The following is a 25094-nucleotide window of genomic DNA, read 5'->3' on the forward strand; positions in this document are numbered from 1 at the left end:
GAGCAGCTAACAGAAGAACTGAGCTTTCACAAAAACAAAGTCGGAGTTTGAGGCATGTAAAGTGATAAAAACCCCAAACAGATGTTTGACAGTTTAACTGCATGCAGCAAATAGATTTAACCATAATAACAGTTTTATTCTCTTAACGCCATCTGATATTTTAACTCTTAACAAACATGACAAGTAACAGTGTTCACAGAATGCTTACTGTTTCCTCGCCTGAGTGGAATATATTTATTGCATGCTGTAATTGTTATTTCACCTGTTTTAATAAGACCCATTTTTTTCAGCCACTGCCCTAAGGCAGTGATGTCACATTTCCTTTCCTCTAATTTTCTCTAGGCCCCCAGTTTATCAGTCTGAACTAAAAGATTGTAATTTGAAATTCATGCTCAAGTGTAATATTTCAGCTAAGCATGATAGGTATATCTATGCAAGGATCCTTAATCATGTAAGCTAGGTATTTCTACTATTATTTGCACAACTTTCATGTTCTTCATTGCCTTGTAAAAGCAATCATTTCAAGTTTTGCTGAAATGATCAAGGGATCACTACAAACTTAAATGTATTTTATTGATATGTGTGGTAAAAGAGTAGCATATGAGAGTAAAATTAAAAGGATACAGCTTTGACTTTTTTAGTCATAAAAACGTAAAAACTTTGGTGTGAATTTCTATTCACTCACATTTGAGTGCACCTCTGGAAAAGTGCAATGCCTCACCTTCAGAAGCTACCTGTGTGTAATTTGTTCTTTATATAAATCTGACTCTGCTGCATAGGCTGCAGGAGAGATCCAGTGAACAAACGCTCCCATTAAAAGATACTGATGGATGTAGATAGGATCAAAAGAGTGAATACTTTGTATTTGTAAATTAGTTGTGCTCAAAAACATGCTTTTAAGTCTTATGAATGCAATACAGGCCAAAGCTTACACACTCAATTAGATTTTGTAATACACTCTAATCTAAATAATACGTTTTGTTATTTTCTGTATTCTAGAACATTGTATATATGACTAATAAGAGCGCATATCCAGGTGTTGCACCTGTAAGATTTTACGGAATATTGTGAATGCTTTTGGTTTGTTGTCGTTCCTGTTCCCAGGGTGGAGGCTCAGACACTGAGCGCACCAAGAAGAAGAAACGTGGAGATCGCTACTCTGTTCAGACGTCGCTTATTGTTGCTGCTTTGAAGAAGATGCTGCCCATCGGTCTCAACATGTGCTCTCCTGCTGATCAGGAGCTCATCAACTTGGCCAAAATCCGCTACTCTTTAGTAACGTTTCTTCATTTGGTATAGTAAATATTTGGTTTTGAAGATAGTTATTTGTTGCTAATTCATTTTTGTTTCACTTAACAGAGAGACACAGATGAAGAAGTAAGAGAGTTCCTGCAGAACAACCTCCATCTTCAGGGCAAGGTGTAATATCTGACCCGTTAACACAGCAGGGTCAAGTTTTACAGACGAGTCAAGATTCTAGGTAATCAGACAGATCACATCTCAGAAATGTTTGTGGCCTGTTTTTGTGTAAAAAGGTGGACAACCCCTCCATGCGCTGGCAGATGGCCCTTTACAAAGAGATGGCAGGAAAGGCTGAAGATGCTGATGCTCCAGTGAAAGTTGTCAAGCGAGTACAGGAGGTCTCTGCTGTCCTCTACCATCTTGAAGTGGTAAGCACAAGAGAACCAGTAATATGGCAAATGTAAATTATGTATCTCAACCACAGATAAGTAGATAGGAAGGAACATTAGTAGGAAAAGTAAACACCAAAATGTTTCTGTCTCTGCAAGACGGAGCATCCTTTTAAATCCAAGAAGATGGTGTGGCACAAGTTGCTGTCTAAGCAGAGACGCAGAGCTGTGGTGGCCTGCTTCAGAATGACACCACTGTACAACATTGCAAGGTGAGAAAGCCACACGTACCGTGGATATGTACTGAATGGAGTTCAACATTTATGACTGCTAACATTCCTTCCAGGCACAGAGCTTCAAACATGTTCCTGGAGGGATACAAGCGCAACTGGATTCAAACTGAGGGTTGCTCATTTGAGGACAGGATGATAGATGATTTATCTGTGAGTAACATTTCCTTCATCTACATCCAGATTTTCTCAGATTTTCTCTTACATTTGTTTTCCTGTGACGTCTAGAAAGCGATGGAGCAGGAAGAAGCAGAGGAAGAAGAACATGAGAGGGAAACCAAACCAGATCCCCTTCACCAGCTTATTCTTCACTTCAGTCGAACAGCGCTGACAGAAAAGAGGTCAGGCAGGTCCAACCAAACACAATTAATAATATGAAGAGCGTTAAACCACGACTGTGGCAAAATGCTCTCATAGGATTGTTGTCTCTTCTTTCAATTTCAGCAAACTCGATACAGATCATCTGTATATGGCATATGCAGACATTATGGCAAAGGTACGTTCTCACGTGAGATCCCAGCTGCAAGATTTGATATTTGGCATCCTGTTTATTGTACGGTTGAAATGACTTTTCACTCTGTCTTTATATTAGAGTTGCCATATTGGTGAAGAAGAAGAAATGGCAGAGGAAATGATGGAACAATCTGAAGATGAGATGTCCTTTGAGGTGCGACAGTCAGAACTGGTAATGGGCGACCAGGGGCTAGGGACCAGGAACACGGCGGAGCGGTAGCTTTCAATGCATCGAGTGAACTCATCATTGGAGCATTTACGTCACAACCACATCTCTTTCTCTCTGTCCCGTCTTGTTATCTTTATGTGCTTTTTGTCGGCTCTGCTTCATTCATTACCTAACTCAGCAATCACAAAGCTCCAATCCAGATGTCCTTTTTTTTTTTTTACCAGTATCTCAGTTTCAAAAACAAAACATTAGATTTGATTTTACTTTAAAGCAGCTTCTTAGGTAGTTTGATGTGGCGTACACCATTTCAAAGAGTTTGTTAGTACATCTATTTTTTCATGGCCTAAACCTGGATTGGGTCTAACAACAGTGTTGAATGTTCAGATTTCTTCTGTTTTAGCTCAGTTTCTTTTGAATATTTCAGATCATCAAAAACTGTTTATGTATTTTTATCATCCCTTGAAAAAATTTTGTAGGCCAGCCAACTCTGGAAAGGATCATCAGTGTTCCTAGTTTTTTCTATATGGCCATAGTGGTCACAGTGGTTTGCTGGAAACAGTTTTGTGACACTTTCAAGATGGACAGATACTAATGACTTTGTTTCTGGTTTCTTAGTTTTTTGAGATCCTTTTGCCTCTAGCCTAAATAAAAAATAAACATCCCAGAAAATAAATGTTTAATAACAGTTCTGATTCAGGCTGGAATGAGGACAAAATGCTCAAAGGTGTAGGGTTCGGAAAAACAAATGTTGCCTAAGCGACAACAGAGATGGCATTCAAAGGAGGTGACTGCGAATGCAAGACTGAGGAATCAAGTCTGGTGTTTTCATACCAGGTCCATGCAACTAGATGAGACTTAGGAAAGAAAAAAAGACGTGGTTGATACAGCCACAGGAAGTACAGAAAGGGCAACAAATAATTTTTATAGAACATAAAGACAGGTTTTATTTACACTCCACATATGCATTTTCCCAGGAATGAGTGCAATTACTGACAGAGAAAAATTGTTTACTACTTCATGTTTAAGCAAGAAGAGCGTAATGGAGGAGGGGATTACTTTTCACATGTGAAGTGGATTTGGCTTGAATTTCTTTTATCCCTAAAGGAATGTAATCAATATTTTGAAGAATAATTCTTTGTATTTACTCAAGTACCTAATATTTAATTTGTTGATGATCTGAAACATTTAAATGCAACCAAAAAGGCAAAAAATCTGTAAGGGCATAGTAACGTTTCAGCAGTGTAACTCAAATTAATATAAATATTTTCATCATAATAATCTTCTACATTATTATTGCATACATATTTTTTTTCTTAAAACTGCAATAAACTTTGTATGCAATTAACCTTTACAGTCCTACCTTATTTTAAAGGTAAAATATTAAAGCAAAGAGTAAGAATAAGAGAGTAAAAATTAAATGTTTTTTTGGTGGAGATAATATGCAATATTAATGTGCAACTCCAGCTGTTTCTGAGCAGACTATCACTCCTTTCCATCTGAGGCTGTGCACTCATTTGTTCACCCTGTGCTGACCTTGCAAGCTCCACTATCTCTGTTTCCTTTGGGCATTTTTGTGCTTCGTCAGGATGTATCATTTTACACAACTAAAATGTTTATGAATCCAAAAACGGCTTTTAAATATTTCTAAATGCTTACTGCAAACTGGGGAGTAAGACATTCCTCAAGTCAGAGCTTTTTAAGACTATTTGATTGTTAAAAATATCTCAAGATGCCGTTATGGCAGGTCAAGGACAATGTCATTCCTCCCAGTTTATATTGCTGTCTGTTGTCTTTCTCTCTTTTGCTTCTTCCACTGCTCCATGTAATGTCCCTCACCTTCATAACACCTGTCTTACTGACTGGATGCTACTGACCAATGCTCCCTTCCCCCACTCACATAGCAAACTGACTACAGTGAAAGCCAGAATAGCACACGCATCACGATTGGCAGTCTGTTCATGCAGTCACGCTTTCAAAAGTTAGCACACAAAAATCCTAGAGCAATTCGATATCACTAGACTGTCGGTGACACGAGCACGAGCGTAACTCTCAGGTCGCACGACACATAGTGGGTAGAGCACAACTAAATGTATGTGGGTGGGAGGGTGGTGCTGGGAGGTAAGGGAGGGTGGGATCAAAGGTTTTCTAAAATTATTTGTGAATTGGTTGAGCAGATGAATGTTCTCTAAATTCAGGACTTTCATTTGACAGCCATTGTCTTCTTGCACATGTCATTTTATTTCAACGTAAAAATAATACCTCTTTATGTTGTCATTGATGTATTTCTTAATTGAAGCATTACCATGAAATGCCAATAAAGGGGGAAGTCAGTGGGTGGTTGTTAGCCTCTGTCCAAAACATCTTATTTGCAGAGTTCCTGCAACTGAGATACTTTGGAAACGATACTGGGGCGATGTGCCAAATCAGTGGGGTCATTTCCTGTAGTCCAACGCTTGCTCAAGCCAGCAAACGTGAAGAATTAGTGTAACAGATCCTTTACTAATGAACTGAGCTATGAGTATGTGTGTAGGAGACAGACACTTTGAAGTAGTAGTGATAATTCCTAATGATGCATGTAAGGAAACATTAGTACTGTAAATGAAAAATAACTAATTATAGTGATCAACAATCCAGGTCTTTTTTTAGCAGGATTGTGGGAATTTGTAGCATTCAAAGGCAGTCAAAACAGTTTTTACATTTTAAGAATTGTGAAGAAACCTTCATAATCAGTGCAAGTTTAAACCATGGTTAGGGCAGTAACAGAAAAAATGCAATCTTAACGGTGTTAATCCTTAAACCTAAGCTTAAGTGAATGAAACATTATAAATTTCTAAACTCCTCCACTGCTTTGAGTGCTCCATCATATGTTCTGATTCTTTAAACTGATGTCACTCTGGCTGCCATCTGCTGCAGTTAAGAGTTTAGCCCCTTGTGATTAAAAAAAGAAATAGAAAATAAATACACAACATTATTTTTCAATGCATCTGTCTAAAGGGACTTGGTGTAAAACCCCACAATTTACTGTCCTCTAGAAATACTACAAAAGTGGAGTCTAGCTTCTTTAAAATGGCAAAAACTATCTTTTCTTTTTCTCCTACTCCAAGTAGGTATGACAACTGTGCATAAAATTACCATTGAAATATCAAAACATGTTGATTTACTAAAAAGTAAACCCTCTTTGTGGCTTAAGTAATATACCATATTGATTATTATATTTTACTAATGTTAGAACATTTGATTTTTTTTCATGAAGGTTCAAATTATGAATAAATGTAGATTAAATGTAGAGTATAGATCAACTTAATTTTGTGCAGAATAATATACCTTCTTTTTCGTAGATTTTAACCAGGAATTATTAAACTGTGTCACCTTAACTACGGTGATAGGTGGCGCTCTTTAATTGAATATGTTACCAATTGGCTAAGAGCCTCACCTTCCTATTTTAATGATCTGTGTGAAATATATCACTACCAAAAACTCATCTTGATTTCTGCCCACCAAAGGAAAAAGAAATGGAGAAGCAAAGGCTTCTTTACCAACAGTCCAGACTTCATAACCGTGGCGCTGCAGAAATGGTCCTGCAAATGATAAGTGCCTGCAAAGGTAATCTTCCTCTGTTTTTACTCTTAAGAATTTTTTCCTTCACTGTCTCCCTGTGCTCGAATCTTCCTTTGTTTTCTAGGTGAAACTGGCCCAATGGTATCTACAACCCTCAAGCTGGGCATTTCTATCCTTAATGGCGGAAACAGCGAGGTTCAGCGGGTATGTGTTTTTGAAACAAACCGTTTGTTTGGTAACTTAGTGGTAACTTAGTGTTTGGTAACATCTATGCTGTTTTAAAACTGATTTCCTTCCACTGTATTGTCAGAAAATGTTGGAGTACCTGAAAGACAAAAAGGACGTGGGCTTCTTTTTGAGTGTCCAAGCTCTAATGCAGACTTGCTGGTTGGTTTTCAGTCCTTAACCTATTTTCTGTGGAAAATAGTAAAGTAGTTGTATGTTTCTGACCAGTTAGGACTACTGAATGAAATCAAAGGTTTATGTTTTAAACAGCGTACTGGATTTAAATGCCTTTGAGAGGCAAAACAAGGCAGAGGGGCTTGGCATGGTTTCAGAGGAAGGAACAAGTAAGTCTCTGATTTCTTCTCTACTTTCATACATAAGATATTTAAGATGCAGACAGTGAAAATGTTATCACACCGTTGTTTGATATTTTTTGCTAAGTAATTAAATGTACATACTCTTTGCTGCTCGTTCTCAACAAGATATCGGATAAAATCTCAATACTCATGTGAATCCAAAATAAATAATTTACTATTTAATTCATTTTGTTTTATATGCTTACCATCTTCAACATTAAAACACAAATTTGATCTGATAGAATGACAAGTTTGCTAACATAAGTACTATTAACACAGTGAAAATGTAACAGAATTTAGTTAAAAATCATTTCATTTGTATGTCTATTAGTGGTCTAATTCTGGAGAATACTTAGAAATTTCAACCAAAATGATTTTGCCATGGAATGTTGTTAATATCCTCCCCAACCTCATCTCTTAGTCCTCTGCTGTTGTCAACACACTGTTCCTCTCTCCCTTCCCCATGATCACTGCCACCCTCCCCATGTCCCTCCTTTCATGGTCCTCAGACTTGAACCTAGATCGGGGTAAATCATCATTCTCTCCATCGGCCTCTCTGCTCTCTCATTCCCCTGTCTCACTTGCTCAATTCTCTTTTTTTTTTTAATGATGATGACTCTGTTGAGAGGGGATTGTCCATCGTTCATGTTCGCACCTCGCGTGCGCTTCCACCATTATCGGGGGTCAAAAGGAGCACAATCCAACAACTACATAGTTTATCTACTAAATATGAATTGAAACCAGATCTTTAGCAAGACAAATCAAAATATTTTTCTAAGTTTGATTTCACAATTTAATTTTTCTGTGCTAAGTTAGTCAGAATGACCAAATAACTTCTCTTCTCTAAATGCCAGTTTAATGAGGAATTTGAAAGTTCACCCTTTACCCCCAAATTTTATGTTACCCAACACTCCACTTTTAGTTTCATTAGACCACAGGACAGTCTATCAGCAACAACAAGTTGATTTGGATTCTAATTTCACTTTAAGGTTGCTGTCCCTGATCTGACTTGCAAACTGTAATCTTGATTTCTATGTTGCTTAGCGCCCTTTTAACTTGCAAGGCCTGTGACTTAATTTGTCTTGGTTAAGGACTCTCCCCAGCGTAAGCCATTATCTTCACAAGGTCCTTTGCTTTTGATCTCATCATGCACAAATCCCACACCATAGCACATTGTGTGGCCTTAAAATACTTTCCCAAATGTAATTAAAACATCATCATCTATGTTCTCTCAAAGTATTTAAAGGCATTATAATTTTAGCGTGGTTAAACTTCAGAAATTGAGGCTAATAAACAATTCTTAATCAATGCTCCCTTGTTATTCTGGTATTTAGAAAGTAGAAATGATGTCATCATGATGTCAGATTCTGCCTAACATTTGATTGGTTGTTAGGCTCTGCGGCTCTGTTAGCCCTCCCTATTAAACTTGCTGAAGCCTAAGATAAATTCACTTTTCAACAAATATTATATAATTTAATGCATACTGAATTAAAATTGTATTTTTATCTTATCTTATAATATCTCATAATTTTGATTACTGTTGAATCGAATTGTTTTTATAAATATCAGTATGTATTATGTTATGCATTAGTTATGTATAGATTCATTTTGTTAGTGCTTAATTAAAGAACACTTTTAATTTTATTCCAATTTTCACATATAAATATTGATTTGATTAGTTATTTTTGTTTTACATTATGGCACTTTTGGCACTCGATATTCCATGTGTTTTCCATTTTTAAATGCCATGAATGGAATCCAATATTTTATGTTCATTTACATGTTCCAACCCAAACAACTAATTTTCCATTCAACTCTGACTGCACACCTTTTTAGGATAAACCTAGAAAGATGGGAACAGGTAGTTGACTCAAAAGTCATTTTCACATTGGACTTTTTGTTTGGTCCCTTAGAGCCTCAGACTGATCTAATACTGGATTCCCTTCAACATTTCAATGAGATACACCAATCAGGCATTCACTGACAAACTTTCTTCTCTTTCGAGGTCTGACCAATAAATTTGAGTTTTGCTCGGTAACTCGGTAAAGATGACTCAATTAGAATCACAATATGTTGATGCATTTGTAAATGGGGATAAAGTTGGTCATTTCTGTTTTGATTCATTTGATGCAGATGCAAAACAAACCAATCAATGAGCCAATCAATGTAAATTGGTCTCATTTCTCTGTCTGGATAATTGATTGGTGCATCACTAATGTTGATGGACAATGTCCTCTCTTACTTTTAATTGACATGTCCTTAATTGTTCAGTGTTTGTGTGTGTTTTACTGCAGGCAGGGGTGCACTGCTTTGGAAAGCATGGTAGTATAAATCATCATTAAAATAGGGCAGCTGATTAGTCAATTGTCAATTTGTCAGGCACAAGGTGTTCGATCCAAACTTTTCCCTCAATTTAATGTATGCAAACACCAACTGAATTTTAGTTTTCTGGAAAATATGTGGATGTTATACATCTCTTTACCCTAAGCGACTTCTAAATGTGTCCATAAATGTTCCCACCTAACAAAACAAAAGATAATTATGATGAAATGGAAATGGGATAAACATAGAAAATAAAAATTAGATTGTTTCTGCTTTAGTGAGAAATATGAATATTGGTATTAAACAAATGTGTTATTTTTGAAGTCCCATTTTGGCGCATGGTATATATTGTGAATATCATCACCACCTTACTTGATTTGGAGGCAAAGGTTTTCAGATCTAGCACCTCGTCAGGATCTGTGTTTTTCTGTGTTTATTTAGAGTTTTCTGTGTCCTTGAGTCTCTTCGTTGTCCTGTCCTCCCCTTGATTGTTCCCAGGTGTGTCTCGTTTCTGTGATTACCCGCCCATGTATTTAACTCCACCTGTGTTCCTTGTTCCTCGTCGGGTCCTTGTCGTTGTATGTCGTTGTCAATGTCTAGTCGTCGTGTCCATCTGCCTGCTGCTCGTTGTTTGGACTGTGTTCCCGTCATTAAAATCATCATTTTCATTTCTACCTGGGTCTCAAGCGTCTGCCTCACCACCTCACACCGCACCGTTTCATGACAGAAGGACCCGACCAGACCGAACGGTGAGGCACGCTATTTTTTACTTTTCATCATGGACCCAGAGGAGTTAAAGGAGCTAACTGAAACGATCAGGGAGTACGAGGAGGCAATGGCCAAGCCGTACGCTGCCATCCGACGCCTCGGTTTCGCCATCCGCTTGGGACTGCTGCTGGATTACTGGGTTCCTCGCTTTCCGCACCCGGGGTTTGTGGAGTTGCAGAGGGAGGCAGAGTGGGAGCGTAAGGCGGCCCTAGCCGTCATGGCTGGCGAACCTCTGCCTCCCAAGCTGCACAGTTTCTCCGCCAGCCCAGATCCCGCTCCAGTTCCGGGACCAGCAACTCCAGCCAGCGTTCCAGCCGGCGCACTCCAGGCCGAATCAGCCGGCGTTCCGGTCGGCGCACCCCCGGCCAAGTCAGCCGGCGTTCCAGCCGGCGCACCCCCGGCCGAATCAGCCGGCGTTCCAGCCGGCGCACCCGAGGCCGTTCCAGCCGGCGTTCCTGCCGGCGCACCGGAGGCCGTTCCAGCCGGCGTTCCTGCCGGCGCACCGGAGGCCGTTCCAGCCGGCGTTCCTGCCGGCGCACCCGAGACCGAGACCCCCTGCGTTCCTCCCGAGACCGAGACCCCCTGCGTTCCTCCCGAGACCGAGACCCCCTGCGTTCCTCCCGAGACCGAGACCCCCTGCGTTCCTCCCGAGACCCTGACCCCCTGCGTTCCTCCCGAGACCCTGACCTCCTGCGATCCACCCGAGACCCTGACCTCCAGCGTTCCGACCGAGACCCTGACCTCCAGCGTTCCGACCGAGACCCTGACCTCCAGCGCTCCGACCGAGACCCCTTGTGCTCCGACCGAGACCCTACCTCGGGGGGCTCGTCATCGCCGTCTGTGGGCGGCCCCCGGGACTCCCCATTGCCACCTCCAGCGCCGCGGACGGCCGCCGGACCGCCTCCGTGGTTCCCGCCTCCAGCGCCGCGGACGGCCGCCGGACCGCCTCCGTGGTTCCCGCGGACGACCGCCAGACCACCTCTGTGGTTCCCGCCTCCTTTGCCTCCGCCCACCCTGTGGGTAGTTTTTTGTTTGTTTATGGACTCTTGGCCCTTCTTGTGTTTCCGCCCACGATGGTGGGTTGTTTTTTGTTTTTCTGGACTCTGGCCCCCCCGTCCAGCGCCCCTCCGCCCACCCTTGTTGTGTTTTTTTTTTGTGGGCGTCTGGTAGCCGCCCTTGAGGGGGGGGTACTGTCAGGATCTGTGTTTTTCTGTGTTTATTTAGAGTTTTCTGTGTCCTTGAGTCTCTTCGTTGACCTGTCCTCCCCTTGATTGTTCCCAGGTGTGTCTCGTTTCTGTGATTACCCGCCCATGTATTTAACTCCACCTGTGTTCCTTGTTCCTCGTCGGGTCCTTGTCGTTGTATGTCGTTGTCAATGTCTAGTCGTCGTGTCCATCTGCCTGCTGCTCGTTGTTTGGACTGTGTTCCCGTCATTAAAATCATCATTTTCATTTCTACCTGGATCTCAAGCGTCTGCCTCACCACCTCACACCGCACCGCTTCATGACACCTCGTGCCAGAAAGATTTATTACCTACGGAGGACTTTAGAAAACGGATAAAATTTTTGCATTGTTTATTTTTCTGCAATGAAGCATAAATATGGCTAGATAATCAGTTCACCCCTGAACGTTGTAAAATTTTGCCATTAATTCCATCTTTCCATTTGTCAAGCAGTAGATTCTTAGTTCAGTTTATACTTGTTGGTAATGTGGCTGTTTTCCACTGCAGCTTGTTTTCACCTGACGTGTTTGTATGTGTTGTTAGCACCTCTTGTATGTTTGACATACAGTATGACTGCATGCCTGTGTCCTCAACATTAACCATATATTTATAACTCTTTGTAAGCGGTGACAGTTGCAGTATGTGACACTAAAACTCATTTACCTATGATGGTAAGTTGAAAAAGTAATTTAATCAATGTTTAAGAGATATGTTTAAGCTGTTACCAGCAATCTTTTTTTTCTTTTTGTTTAATAATCTAGGTGAATTCTCGTACTTTGTTTTATACATTTATTTGTGTTAATCTTTCCTCTGAAGATGAGAAAGTCATGGCGGACGATGAGTTCACTTGTGACCTGTTCCGTTTCCTGCAGCTCCTCTGTGAAGGACACAATAATGGTGGGAACAAGTGACGTTTCAGATTCAAGTTGGACTGAAATCAAATCAACAATAAATTCCATCAAAACAGACTTTGCAAGCTGAATAATCCTGTTTCCGCAGATTTTCAAAACTACTTGCGGACACAGACAGGAAGCACAACCAGCATCAACGTCATCATCTGCACTGTGGATTACCTCCTTCGACTCCAGGTACACTTTGACAGTAATCTGCCCTACACAGCGCATGGTGAAAATTATTAGAGACTTAAAATAATAAAGCGTGCAGTACATATGAGCACATCATTCCAGAGTTAGTGTTTGTATAAATAATTTTCAAATATACCAATGCTTTGAACAGTTTCTTTTTTTTAATTAAGGAATCTATCAGTGATTTCTACTGGTATTATTCTGGGAAGGATATCATCGATGATCCGGGCAAAAAGAATTTCTCCAAAGCTATGACAGTGGCAAAACAGATTTTTAACAGTTTAACAGAATATATTCAGGTACTTTTACGACAAATTACCAATTTATGTTGTTTCTTTGTAAGTTAGTTTGTAATGAGAAGCCTTTTTGTTTTCTGCAGGGCCCGTGTACAGGCAACCAGCAGTCCTTAGCTCACAGCAGACTGTGGGATGCTATTGTCGGATTCCTTCATGTGTTTGCCCACCTGATGATGAAGTTGGCACAGGTGCACAAATTGATGCAACTCAAACATATAAAACGAAAATGCATTTATCATAACTTTTTATATAGTTTTTCAAATGAGCTTTGACTTGCCGGTGTAGATTTCAATGCAAACAACGTTAAATGAAAGAGAAGTCAGAATATTGTGCAAAAAGCATCATAATAAAGCAGAGTTTAACAAATCTTTTCAAACAAAAATGACCCAAAATAATAGTTGATATCACTGTCTTTTGTTCAGTTTTGTAACATCATGTCACCAAGAAGTTTGCGTAAGTTCAGTATTCTTAAATTAGGCAGTTGAAATTAAAGCACAGTGAATGTTTTCTATAAAAGTTATCCATAGATGTCTCATAATAAGACATCTGTCTTCCTCGCCAATTCTTCCTTGTATGTTTGAGTTGTCCACTGAGGACAATACCTTGTAGTTTATTATCTACTGCATTCCAGTCATGATATCAATACTGTATTTCTTTATGACCACAGGACTCCAGCCAGATTGCTCTGCTGAAGGAGCTTCTTGATCTTCAAAAAGACATGGTTGTTATGCTGCTCTCACTATTAGAGGGTAAAAAAAACTTAAATACTGCCAAATAAATGTGATTAATGTGATGCCTTTATATCACTTGTTTGATTTTTTTTATTCTTGTTTCAGGAAACATAGTTAATGGTACAATTGCGCGGCAAATGGTCGACATGTTGGTGGAGTCCTCCAGCAATGTTGAGATGATTCTCAAGTTCTTTGACATGTTTCTCAAACTGAAGGACATTGTTGCCTCTGATGCTTTCCGTGACTATGTCTCTGACCCTCGAGGGCTGATCTCTAAGAAGGACTTTCAGAAGGCTATGGACAGTCAGAAACAGTACTCCCCCTCTGAGATCCAGTTTCTTTTGTCCTGCTCAGAAGCAGATGAGAACGACATGATCAATTACGAGGAGTTTTCCAATCGTTTTCAAGAGCCAGCCAAGGACATCGGGTTCAACATCGCAGTGCTGCTCACCAACCTTTCTGAGCATGTGCCGCACGACTGCCGGCTGCAGAATTTCCTGGCGCAAGCAGAGAGTGTGCTCAACTATTTCCGCCCATTCCTTGGCCGTATTGAGATAATGGGCGCTAGCAGAAAGATTGAGCGCATCTACTTTGAAATCAGCGAAGTCAACCGCAGACAGTGGGAAATGCCACAAGTGCGAGAGTCCAAACGGCAGTTTATATTTGATGTCGTCAACGAGGGCGGTGAATCTGAGAAAATGGAGATGTTCGTCAACTTCTGTGAGGATACCATCTTTGAGATGAATATCGCTTCACAGATTTCAGAGCAGGAAGAAGAGGAGAAGGGAGAAGAGGATGATGAGGGAGATGAAGGAGGGGGAGAGGGGGCAGCAGGTGGAGGCGGGGATGAAGATGGCAATGGCGACGAAGGACGACCCGAATCAACCTCAGCATTTACAGACTTCCTCCAAAGCATGTCGAGCTTCCTCAGCATCTTCACCTTCCGTAACCTCCGCAGACAGTATCGCAGAATCAGAAAGATGACCTTTAAGGAGATCGTGGTGGCTTTGTCCAAGTTCTTCTGGGCTATCTTGATGAGCATACTGACCTTCATTTACAATGTGTGCAAAGGCTTCTTCATGATCATCTGGCAAGCGCTGTTTGGAGGTGGATTGGTGGAGGGAGCTAAAAACATAACAGTCACTGAGATTTTAGCAAGTATGCCAGATCCCACTCAAGACGACGTGCACGGAGATGGACCAGGAGAGCTGGGGACAGGGGAAGAACAAGAAGCTGGGGGGATAACAGACACTGGTGAATCGGGGAGTGGTGAAGAGGAAGAGGAGGACACGCAGGAAAATGAAGGAGGAAGGATTCCGGGTATGGATGCTCCAGGTGGACTTGGAGATATGGGTGTTGAGGAACCAGTTGAGCCTCCGACTCCTGAAGGGTCTCCCATTACAAAGAGAAAAATGGTAAGGACATCTCTAAAAAATCAACAATCTGAAAAAAGTCCTTGTATTGTGGATGATCTTTCCATTTCACTACAGCCAGGAGAAGAGTCTGATGCAAGCCAAAAACCACCTGAGCCTGCTCCTGTGGAAGAAACCCCTCCAGAACCAGAAAAGTCAGAGTAAGTTTAAGTTTTCTTTTAAGTACTTAATGTGTGGGAAACTGACTTAAAATCTAAGTACTAGAAAGTAACACAGATATCATTCAAAACGAAACACATTAAGATGGATCAACAGTGCCAAGGTGATGTTGATGACTAAAATTATACAATGAAACTTGCGTGTTTCATTTCAAGTGTTGAAACTGGTGAAAAATCTGAGAAAGTAGCCAAGAGCAAAGAAGAAGAAAAGCCACAAGAACCAAAGAAATCCGCAGCCAAGAAAGAGAAAAAGCAGAAGAAGCACCAGGGTTTTCAAATCTGGACTGAGCTGGAAACTCAGAGAAATAAATTCATGGTGAGGGCATTGTACCTTTTGTGGTAAAAACTAATGTAATGGCATGCCATTTTACATTTTTTGTGGAGCACCACAAATACTAATCTCTCTTTACCAGAACTACCTCTCCAGGAACTTCTACAATCTGCGATTTTTGGCCTTGTTCCTTGCATTTGCCCTGAACTTCATTCTTCTTTTCTACCGGGTAAAGCATTTTGTATTGAAACATTGTTTTCAAATGTTGTACAGATTGTAGCTGAATTATTAAGTTTTTAGGCCTACTAAGCATTATGACTTTCTGATCTTTGGCAGCATTAGATTTTATGGCTCATCTTGGTCTTTTGTTTTGTAAAGGTCTCTGATACTCCACCTGAAGGGGGTGAGATGGAGGGATCCGGACTTTCGGAGGGAAGCGGGTTGTTTGAGGGTTCTGGCTTGTTTGAGGGCTGTGGGGATGAAGCTGAAGGATCTGGAGCAGATGGAGGAGGAGAAGACGAGGAGGAAGATGTTCTACTTTATTTCTATTTAGAGGAGAGCACTGGATACATGCAGCCCACACTATCATTCCTAGCCATTCTCCATACAGTCATTTCATTTATTTGTATCATTGGGTACAACTGTCTGAAGGTATCACAAAACATACCTGCACTTTCTTTTTACAGTGTCTTGCAAAAGTATTCATGCCCCTTCGATATTTACACATTTTGTCTGTGGGATGCCTGATTCTTCAATCCAATGCAGCTTAAAGCATCCAAGGCAACAGGCTGCATTGGATTTTAATTGGGGTACCCCAGTAAAGATAAATGTACACCACACTTTTGAGTTTTATATTTGTAAGCAGGTATCATTTTTCATCACATTGTAACCTGACCAGATTTGGGAAAAAGAGGAATGAATACTTGTGCATCAGTGTTGAAGACAAAATTATTAGCTTGAATTTCTTGCAATGAGACAATTTTTAGCTTAAGTTTGATTTTACCAGATCCCGCTGGTGATCTTTAAAAGAGAAAAGGAACTTGCAAGAAAGCTGGAGTTTGATGGCCTCTACATCACTGAGCAGCCTGAGGATGACGACATCAAGGGCCAATGGGATCGTCTAGTCCTGAACACACCGTAGGGAGACCGGAGGAAAAAATGGCTGTTTCATTACAGATACTGTTAAATAATATCAGAATTATTAGGTTGCTGTTAATTCAGTTAATGCTTCATGTTGCTTATCTTTTCAGCTCTTTCCCAAACAACTACTGGGATAAATTTGTCAAACGAAAAGTGAGTAGATTCTTGATTATGGTGCAATAGAGATTTTATGCTCTCTAATATGTAACATACTGTCTGTGTCCAGGTCTTGGATAAGTATGGAGATATTTATGGGAGAGAAAGAATTGCTGAGCTACTGGGCGTTGATTTAGCCTCCTTGGATGTCAGTCAGCAACATGAGAAGAAACAAGAGGAGCCAGACAACTCTGTGTTTGCATGGTGAAGTAGAGCTTTGCTATAAAAGGACAAGAAAATGGGTTATATATTTACTTTGGACTGAAAAAAGTAATTATTAAACCATATTTTATCTTTTAGGGTGACTTCCATAGATATCAAGTACCAGATCTGGAAATTTGGAGTTGTCTTCACAGACGGGGTAAGAAAATGAGTAAATGTATATTTCACTCTGTGCTTTGTCCATCCCCTTGATACTTTATTTTCCTGTAGACCTTCCTTTATCTTTGTTGGTACCTGGTGATGTCCCTGCTTGGTCATTACAACAACTTCTTCTTTGCCTGCCATTTGCTGGACATTGCAATGGGTGTCAAAACTCTACGCACTATCCTGTCATCAGTTACACACAACGGCAAACAGGCAAGAGCAAAATAAAAACTTCAGAATGCATCTTTAGCTTTAGTTAGAATGTATTAGCTAATTGTTTTGTGCTGTGTGTTGCAGCTCATGATGACAGTGGGCTTACTGGCTGTGGTGGTGTATCTTTACACTGTGGTTGCTTTCAATTTCTTCCGCAAGTTTTACAACAAGAGCGAGGATGAAGACGAGCCTGACATGAAATGCGATGACATGATGACTGTAAACCACTGATTATTGCAAAAGACGGCTGTTTTTAATTATATATAACCTCCCAGTTTATGTTTATGAGGTTTTCTCCTGTGCAGTGTTACCTGTTCCATATGTACGTGGGGGTGCGTGCTGGTGGAGGAATTGGAGACGAGATAGAAGATCCCGCAGGAGATGAATATGAGCTTTATCGAGTGGTCTTTGATATAACCTTCTTCTTCTTCGTCATTGTCATTCTGCTGGCCATTATTCAGGGTAAACACATCCTGGATGATGGTTTTTAAATGAACAATATGTGAAGAAACTTGAAATGGAGAGAAACTGGCTGGTACCAGAATCACACTATTTTAAAAAGGAGCGCAAAGTAAAAAATCTGATCTTTTCCACTCAGTGAATGAACCGTAGCTAAGCTGGTCTGGCAACACTCTTTGGCATGGATGTCGTTACTGAGGGAAGAAGGTTTAAGTTGGCAATTTTCATGGGTATTTAAAAGAAAAAACCAAGACAGGTCCAGTTTCATTTAGGCTTGGAGGACGAGACTTTGAGCAGATCTGTGTCATCATTTTCAGCTTTCAAATGTGTTTTGTAGCTTTTACTTATGGCCTCTGGTCTCCTCCTAATACTTATGAACAGCAGCCTCTCATGGCAGGAAGGGCAGAAAAACTGTTGTTAAATCTTATTATATCATAAGCATTAAAGAGAAATCAGAAAAATCGGCAAAAAAAGCTCTGAACGGATGTTTTGCGTGGTTTTCAACTCCTATCATAATATATTAAAACCCTGCAGGTCTGATTATTGATGCCTTTGGAGAACTCCGAGACCAACAGGAGCAGGTTAAGGAGGACATGGAGGTACAGTATAATACTGTTATTGCTGATTGATACCTTAAAGTACATTTGGGAAGAGTGTTTATGTTCTTCATTGTTGATTGTTGTGCAGACAAAATGCTTCATATGTGGCATTGGAAGTGACTACTTTGATACAACCCCACATGGCTTTGAGACCCACACCTTTGACGAACATAACTTGGCCAACTACATGTAAGCCTCTCCTCTGTATTGCAGTGTTTGCACGTGCAGATGAGAACAGATTAATATTGGAGTTTTATTTTCAGGTTCTTCTTGATGTATCTCATTAACAAAGATGACACAGAACACACTGGGCAGGTCGGTCTGAAGTGTTTTCAATTTTTTATTTCGTTTTAAATTTTGAATTTTTGAATTCTTGTTCTTGCGTCCTCTGCTTGCAGGAGTCATACGTGTGGAAGATGTACCAGGAACGATGCTGGGACTTCTTTCCTGCTGGAGACTGTTTCAGAAAGCAATATGAAGATCAGCTTTCCTAATTGACAAATAAACAAAAAGTACTTTTGGAAGGAAGGGAAGATCATGCCTGAATTACACTTCTAATCAACCAGCAGGCCTAGCAGCCCGCTCACCTGTGTAACACACTTTTTCTAATGTTCTAGACCCAAACTTCCCGCCCTGTCGTCTGTTCATCCTTACGAATCATCTCTCCTGACCCATCCTCCTCATTCCTGCTTTAGGACCACTCATGTCCATCCAGTGTGGTTTATATCTAGAAGGGATTTTAATAGTTGCCAGTATGTAAGATTAAGTAAGCACACAATGCACATGTATGTAATAACATTAATAACGTTAGACGTAGCCGTAATTTTTACATTCATTACCAGTTTTTCCAAGTATCCATTTTTACTGTGTGATTTCTTAATTTATTTATTTCCAGTTTGGTCATTTTGAAATGTTGGAGTTTTATTCTTTATATAACCTTACGTGTGGATTTGTAGATAAATCTGTAAGCTTTCACGTTGTATTTTGGATTATACTCTGTTACATCATGCCTACCTGCCTGTAAGCCGTCTCTGACGCTGTAGATCATGGATCACTAGTGATGTGGCTGCAGCCTTCTTTTTTATTCAACAAATGATAATAAATGGTAACTAAATAATACTTGATTATTAGGTATTTTTAAATGAGAAATTATTTGTACAGTCACCACACACCTATATACAGAAGATTATAAAACAACATCTGCCAAGTCAAAATACCAGATTTTCTGATGTGAACACATGTAATCAGAATAAATCATTTCAGAAGTGTTCCTACTACTAATGTGTCAAATATATTATAAATATGGTGTCAAAATCTGGTCATTATCCTATCCTCAGTGACATGCAATTTCAAACAAGTGTTTGAAATTGACAGACTTTTGTAAGTTTTCTTCAAAATCATTTTGAAGAAAACTTCAAAATGCTTTAGCATAATAATAAAAAGGCTGCAATAACATTGAATAAGTGTGCGCGCATTAAATCTAATACTTTAATGAAGCGGACCCCAGTAGCTGGGCTGAATATGGAAGTAAGTTGACAACTGTTTTTTTTTTGTTTGCTTGTTTTATTTTGTTTTGTTTTCATGTTTGCTGTGGAAAGACAGCAGGAAGACAGAGGTGATTTTCTGTCACAATATTGTTTATTTATATTCAACCCTGATTTTGTGTATGTAAAATTGATCTGATAATAAAGAAAAACATGACAAAATCTCTTTCTCCATTGACTCTCTCTGCACACAGTGCAACAGTTTGCGTGCAGCAGATCATCACAACCCATTTTTACACCAATCTGCTGAGCTGTGGCTCTGCAGCATCCCAGCTGACCGAGGGGGATTAAGGGTGGGCATTAAAAACTCACATTGAATCTCATGTGCTCCAAACGTCCACAAATATTTCTGTCTGACAGCGCTGGACTGCGCGACACAGTCTGGAATCATGAATGTCTCGGGGATACACCACGGGGTGCTCAGGATGTACGGTGAGTAGAATCAGAGCAACAAAGATCTCTGTACTTTAGAGGAAAAATACAATCAACAACCAGATTCAGCTGTTGGGAAGTTTTGCAATCTTTACCATATTTTGTGTTACTTCACATGTATGATATCAAATGTTTATAAATCATTTTGTAAGAAATTTTGAATTGTTCAGCATTAATTGTGCAGTCCCAGTCATGATACATTTTTAGAATGTTCTAAAGCCAGCTTTTTACCGTATGCACTAAAAGGTAAAGTTGTTTTTTTAACTTTTCATGCAAAGTACAGCAGTTCTGTTGGTCCTTACACTTTACTTACATATAAATAGAACTTTTGAAATGAGAAAATCCATGTGGATTGATCGCATTCAGCGTCTACAGCCTCCTGATCCTCTCTCCATCTGACTTTCTCTAATCTAATCTGGTGGGATGATGGAATGACACAGTGTTCGTTCTTTAATCCACATGTACATTGCTCAAGCTGCCACTTTGATCGCTGAGGCCGCACCTAATACTTAAGGTTCACACGCAGCCTGGAAATGTATGCAGTTTGATTTGTTGTCCAATCTGGATAAGTGGGTCCTGAACTCAGTCTTAGGCACAAGGGGGAGTTAACTCAAATACCCAATAAAGAAATATCAATTTGAAAATTATTTATGCTGATTCACCTCAGTGGTCGACTCAATAAGACAGTTTCCTTTTTTAGATAAAAAAAAAAAACAGGGACTACCAATTGTCTTTAAAAGTCACCAAATGAGAGGCCAGTGGGAGCCAATGATTGAGCCCCGCTTGCTGTGTCGCCAGTACAGATCTGTGTGCAGCGAGCAAATTTCAGTTCAGTGTCTTTGTTATTTCACAACTGTCAACCTTATTTATTCACAACCGTCTTGTTTTTGTCATAACTTTCTTCCTTGTGTTTTTCCACAACTGCCTTTGTTGGGGGTTTTTCATGGCTGTCGACCTTGTTTTTTTCATAACTCCATTCTTTGTTTTTTCATAACTCCATTCTTTGTTTTTTCATAGCTCCATTCCTTGTTTTTTCATAACTCCATTGCTTGTTTTTTTATAACTCCATTTCTTGTTTTTTCATAACTCCATTCCTTGTTTCTTTCACAACTCCATTCGATCCTTCCTTTCTTCATTCTTTCCTCCTGTTTTCCTTTTGTCTTCCCCTCGTTTCCAGACTTCCTATTGGTCCTTTCTGCCTCATGTTCTTTCTTATGCCTTTTAATTAACTTCTTGTTATCATCTTTTCTTCTGTTCCTTTATCCCTTTCTTTCTTGTCTCTCCTTCACCCCCTCCTTCTATTCTTCCTTTCTCATATTTTTGTGTGCTTCGTTCTTTTCTTTCATCTGCAGAGACATTTACATCAGAGGAGATGTCACATCAGTTGTCACATTTTTAATATTTGTATCTTAAAATAACAGGATTTGGAGGAAATAACTAAAATTTAGGATGTGCAAAAGTCAGAAAGTCTTACCTGAAAAACATGTAGGAACCTTGAAAACTGTTCTTTGGGCATCTTTGTTCAAGCAATTACTCAAAATGCCCTGTGTATTTTCATCTTTTTTTCCTGAAGGTGGATTCATTTTCAAACAGTGGAAGAAACGTTTTTTGCGTCTGACTGCTGAAGGCAGTCTCTTCGTATGCCATGATGCTCTGTCTCCACCTCACCAGATTGTACTGCTGCAAAGTCACTGTGAGACAATTGTTGAAGGCAAGGAGATCCTGGACCTGCCAAAGTTACCTTCCGGCGCGTCCAGGGACAGCTGCTTCGCTCTGATCCTCACCCAGAATAAGTACCTGCTGCTGCTGACTGACACCCCCACAGACTGCAGGTCAGACGGACTGTGTGCTTTTACATTGTCGTATTGGAGTTGACATTAAATGTTGCTATTTTATAAAATGATGTTCTTTTTCATAAGGCAACATTGCTACATTTGATGAAATATTTATATTTTTTAATTAATGGCACACAGCACACATATTACTGTATAGAAGACTCCTTTTTGTAGGTAAAGATCATATCCTCATATTGGCACCTCTTGTAAAGACCTGCAAAAAGCCTTCAAATAATGTAATCTTTCTATTATCACACGTTTTTTTTTTTTTTGAAAGATCTTTGATTTGAACACAAACACTGGGAGGTAAAAAATAACATGATTTTTTTTTTTTTTTAAATACATAAAATTATTTGTGAAGCAATTATAGACACCCCTAGCAATCTATATATAAATAAATGTGACTTAAGCAATTTTTAATCTCATACTATTCCTTCAGGTGTTCAGTGCCAGCAAGATTTTCAATAGTAATTTATGACTGTCTGGTTTCTTTTGGATAAATTATGGCATGGCAAAGTGCCATAATCGCCATAATTGGCGCTTGGTATTTTAACATAGGTCAATAGTAAAATAATGTTTTAATATTAAATATCAAAAATATTTAGTATTAATTATTTTTAATGCTAAATATTTTATTCAAAGTTCCTCCTTTTCCCAAATGGGGGGTTGGTTTACAATCTATTGTCAAGTCACAAGCAGTTGTGTTTCATAAGATCCCACGCAGCTTCGCATGGGAGAGTCACATTCTATTGCCGCGATTGGTTTACCACCTGTGGATTGGGAGACAATGGCTGTCTGCAGCATTACTCTGGGGTGTTAAAGCAGGATGACCTGTGTGAAGCCAAAACACCATTAATACTGCACAAAGGAGGAAATTTCAGTTACCTGCTCTTCAAAAGTGAAACGACAAAAAAAATATGATGAGAATAAGGCAGGAGTAGCTTTTTCTATCCATCTTATTTACGTGAAGACATTGCGACTACAACATAGCCTGAATTTGCCCTTGTCAGAGCGATCGTTAGAATGCTAAAATGACTAAAATTGTGACAAACACTTGTAACGAGAAGTCAAACGTATTTATTCAAAATCGTCATTAGCATGGGTTGCCAGTAACTGAAGAGGCATTGCATCTTGTTTCAATTTATCTAAATGTATGTGTGGATTTTTATGCTGCTTTTTGTTGAGGCTAACAAAATATATATTTTTTTGATCACCTTTCAGTCAGTGGCTAAACGTGCTGAAGAAAGTCAAAATGGTGAGTTAACGATTTACAGTTTGGATAACGCTTTTGGAGCTGTATAGTCATAAAAAAAAACTTCCTTTAGGTGCTTCCCAGTATTGGTTTGGCTCCGTCTTACATTACCTGTTCTATCAAAATTCAGCCTGCTTACAGAAAGTAACAGTTGTAACTCTTGTACAAAGGACATAGATGTCTGTACTTATTAAACAGCCATTGCATAAAAATGTGATGACAATTTGCAAGAAAAATGTGCATTATTGAGGAACAAAATACTTCCAAAGCAAAGTCCAGTAACGTTCTGCAAAAGGCCTGAGGAGTTGAATATTTACTAAATGTTAAAGAGTTAGAGGAGGTAATTAGATTTCAAAGAAATGTTATTGGTAGGGATGACAGGTTATTGTATTTATTGTTTATCATTTAAAGGGAAAAAAGAACATAATAACTGGGACTTATCATTGAGATGACAGACTCTAATGTTGTAATTTGCATATAAAAATGGCTTCAAGGTTGATTTTCTTACTATTCTTCAACTAACTGGTTTCATGGCAGCACCAATGTTTGTCCATTTTTTATAAATAGGATTCAATGCAAGGTACATAGTAGTAGTTAATGTAACATGTGTACTGAAGTAGTGCACTAAGCAGTGGTTAAATTACAGCATTTGTGTTTGTCATAAGACTTGGCATCAACTTTAAAATCCCCAATCAGTTTTTTTCACTGACCACTATTTTTGCAGGTTAATGTAGCAAATTGAATTTCTGCTGTCATCTTATTACTGTTCTCTGTATTACTCTTACCTACAGAGTCTGTCGTCGCCCCTCAGCCCTTGTAAGCGCCATCAGGTTGTTCCCCCACGCATTACTCTTCAAGACCTTGTCCCTGAGCAAATTCTGGACAAAGATCCGCCAACTCCACCTGTAAGTGACACAGAGGCACCCTCTCCAGGACCAACAAGCAACACTTCTCCAAGGGAGAATTGTGAGTTTAGACATTATTTTCATGCATTTTGTTACAATAAAGATAAGAAAATAAATATAAAATGATCTAGAAAAAAACGCTTAATCCAACAGGCAGAAATTCCCCTCAGACAAAGAATTACAGACGGGATGCACAGGCGGTGGGATGCCTGCGTCACGGCACTCTCAATAATGCGCAAGCGATGAAGGCTGTTTATATGCTGATGGGAGGGGCTGCTGCCTCCTCTGCCTTGGGTTACCTCGGAGCATGCTCATCCACTAATCTGGACGTCAAAGCCGACCTGGCTGCCAACACGGACTTCACCGGTACAGGACCTGTGGGGGCGTACGACCTCGGTAGCTCCTCACTCAACTCCCCCCATTTCAACAGCTTTGACTTTGAGGTGGGGGACTCTGATTTTGATGCTTTTGATTGTGGTGGGTTTACTTTTTAAGAAGCCAAGCCCTAGATGAAAATAGATGGGCTCCGTTTTTGTTTTATGTCACAGTGAAAAATCCAAATGGAGTCTTGGAGTTCAGCCCGCTGTTTGCTGAAAGCTGGTTTGGTATTCTAGTGCTGCACATTTGCCGGATTTAACGGGCAGAGAAGACAAATGTGAGCACAAAAGTTACAAAGTGGTGAAAGGATGAACAGATCTGAGTGATTAATCTGAAGTCGATCGCAATGAAGAACTCACTCTCACTGCCATGTTGTATTATTCTTTAAAAAACAGATACCAGGCCAGAAAACTATATTGTTGTGCATTTTTTATGTGTGTCAGGCTGTTTATGTTGTGAATATTATCATTCTGTTTCGTCTACAACAGTGATAGTACATTTTAATAAAAGTGAGTAATCTGTCTCTTTTACACTGGTGATGCGGTGTATTACATGAAGTTTAAGGAGCGTTATTGTATAACCCTCACTGGATTAAAATTGATTTAGTAACCTCAGACACCAGAGAAACCACAGAGCTCATTTAAAACTTTTTGTTTCCTCACAGTTAAATTGCTTCACTACAGTCATCCACTTGTTGTCATCCTGTGGGTCTACTGTTTGTTCCATGAAAAAACTTGATGTGAACTAATTTATTTAAGAATAAAGCTGGTTTTGGAACTTTGTTGAG

At 39.6% G+C, this 25094-nt stretch overlaps 2 protein-coding genes and 1 long non-coding RNA gene across 9 annotated transcripts in view; 2 read left to right on the forward strand and 1 right to left on the reverse strand.

Annotated features, from left to right (window-relative positions):
* LOC114153062 (ryanodine receptor 1-like) overlaps positions 1 to 19667 on the forward strand; it is a 49352-nt gene extending 29685 nt beyond the window's left edge. For 2 of the 6 annotated variants that reach the window (XM_028031327.1, XM_028031328.1), the window contains 34 exons: positions 1105 to 1275; positions 1360 to 1419; positions 1536 to 1670; positions 1791 to 1903; positions 1978 to 2074; positions 2150 to 2262; positions 2366 to 2417; positions 2514 to 2606; positions 6107 to 6206; positions 6286 to 6365; positions 6472 to 6548; positions 6657 to 6730; positions 7252 to 7269; positions 11871 to 11951; positions 12054 to 12142; positions 12310 to 12438; positions 12519 to 12623; positions 13103 to 13184; positions 13272 to 14581; positions 14657 to 14739; positions 14914 to 15073; positions 15171 to 15257; positions 15407 to 15679; positions 16035 to 16165; positions 16279 to 16321; positions 16395 to 16528; positions 16625 to 16685; positions 16757 to 16903; positions 16988 to 17122; positions 17209 to 17365; positions 17897 to 17961; positions 18050 to 18150; positions 18225 to 18276; positions 18360 to 19667. In XM_028031327.1, the coding sequence (XP_027887128.1) occupies positions 1105 to 1275; positions 1360 to 1419; positions 1536 to 1670; positions 1791 to 1903; positions 1978 to 2074; positions 2150 to 2262; positions 2366 to 2417; positions 2514 to 2606; positions 6107 to 6206; positions 6286 to 6365; positions 6472 to 6548; positions 6657 to 6730; positions 7252 to 7269; positions 11871 to 11951; positions 12054 to 12142; positions 12310 to 12438; positions 12519 to 12623; positions 13103 to 13184; positions 13272 to 14581; positions 14657 to 14739; positions 14914 to 15073; positions 15171 to 15257; positions 15407 to 15679; positions 16035 to 16165; positions 16279 to 16321; positions 16395 to 16528; positions 16625 to 16685; positions 16757 to 16903; positions 16988 to 17122; positions 17209 to 17365; positions 17897 to 17961; positions 18050 to 18150; positions 18225 to 18276; positions 18360 to 18455 (4704 nt within the window). In that variant the 3' untranslated portion in view covers positions 18456 to 19667. The remainder of the gene's footprint in view (positions 1 to 1104; positions 1276 to 1359; positions 1420 to 1535; positions 1671 to 1790; positions 1904 to 1977; positions 2075 to 2149; positions 2263 to 2365; positions 2418 to 2513; positions 2607 to 6106; positions 6207 to 6285; positions 6366 to 6471; positions 6549 to 6656; positions 6731 to 7251; positions 7270 to 11870; positions 11952 to 12053; positions 12143 to 12309; positions 12439 to 12518; positions 12624 to 13102; positions 13185 to 13271; positions 14582 to 14656; positions 14740 to 14913; positions 15074 to 15170; positions 15258 to 15406; positions 15680 to 16034; positions 16166 to 16278; positions 16322 to 16394; positions 16529 to 16624; positions 16686 to 16756; positions 16904 to 16987; positions 17123 to 17208; positions 17366 to 17896; positions 17962 to 18049; positions 18151 to 18224; positions 18277 to 18359) is intronic. The other 4 variants (XM_028031329.1, XM_028031331.1, XM_028031330.1 and 1 more) reach the window with 3 other exon arrangements.
* LOC114153063 (uncharacterized) lies at positions 7344 to 11860 on the reverse strand. Its single transcript, XR_003597266.1, has 2 exons — positions 11343 to 11860; positions 7344 to 9470 (listed from the first exon to the last, which is right to left on the reverse strand). It is a non-coding gene; the product is annotated as an uncharacterized LOC114153063 (long non-coding RNA).
* A 182-nt stretch (positions 19668 to 19849) lies between the features above and the next one.
* LOC114153422 (uncharacterized) lies at positions 19850 to 25088 on the forward strand. Of its 2 annotated transcripts, XM_028031967.1 has the most exons (5): positions 19850 to 19937; positions 21511 to 21769; positions 22994 to 23027; positions 23816 to 23990; positions 24083 to 25088. In XM_028031967.1, the coding sequence occupies exons 1-5, from the start codon at positions 19895 to 19897 to the stop codon at positions 24421 to 24423; spliced, it is 852 nt and encodes a 283-aa protein (XP_027887768.1). In that variant the 5' UTR covers positions 19850 to 19894; the 3' UTR covers positions 24424 to 25088. The 2 variants fall into 2 exon arrangements, with proteins under 2 accessions (XP_027887768.1, XP_027887767.1); XM_028031966.1 differs by lacking the exon at positions 19850 to 19937 and having other exon boundaries at positions 21294 to 21769.
* The last annotated feature ends 6 nt before the right edge of the window (positions 25089 to 25094 follow it).

The sequence above is a fragment of the Xiphophorus couchianus genome, chromosome 11 (assembly GCF_001444195.1).
Source record: "Xiphophorus couchianus chromosome 11, X_couchianus-1.0, whole genome shotgun sequence".
In the NCBI taxonomy this organism is placed as follows: domain Eukaryota; kingdom Metazoa; phylum Chordata; class Actinopteri; order Cyprinodontiformes; family Poeciliidae; genus Xiphophorus; species Xiphophorus couchianus.

Coding starts and splice junctions, on each gene's coding strand:
- LOC114153422 (XM_028031966.1), top strand. CDS start 21,387: ATGTGCAAAAGTCAGAAAGTCTTACCTGAAAAACATGTAGGAACCTTG. Junction 23,028..23,815: donor TGCTGAAGAAAGTCAAAATG/GTGAGTTAACGA, acceptor TCTTACCTACAG/AGTCTGTCGTCGCCCCTCAG. Junction 23,991..24,082: donor CACTTCTCCAAGGGAGAATT/GTGAGTTTAGAC, acceptor TTAATCCAACAG/GCAGAAATTCCCCTCAGACA.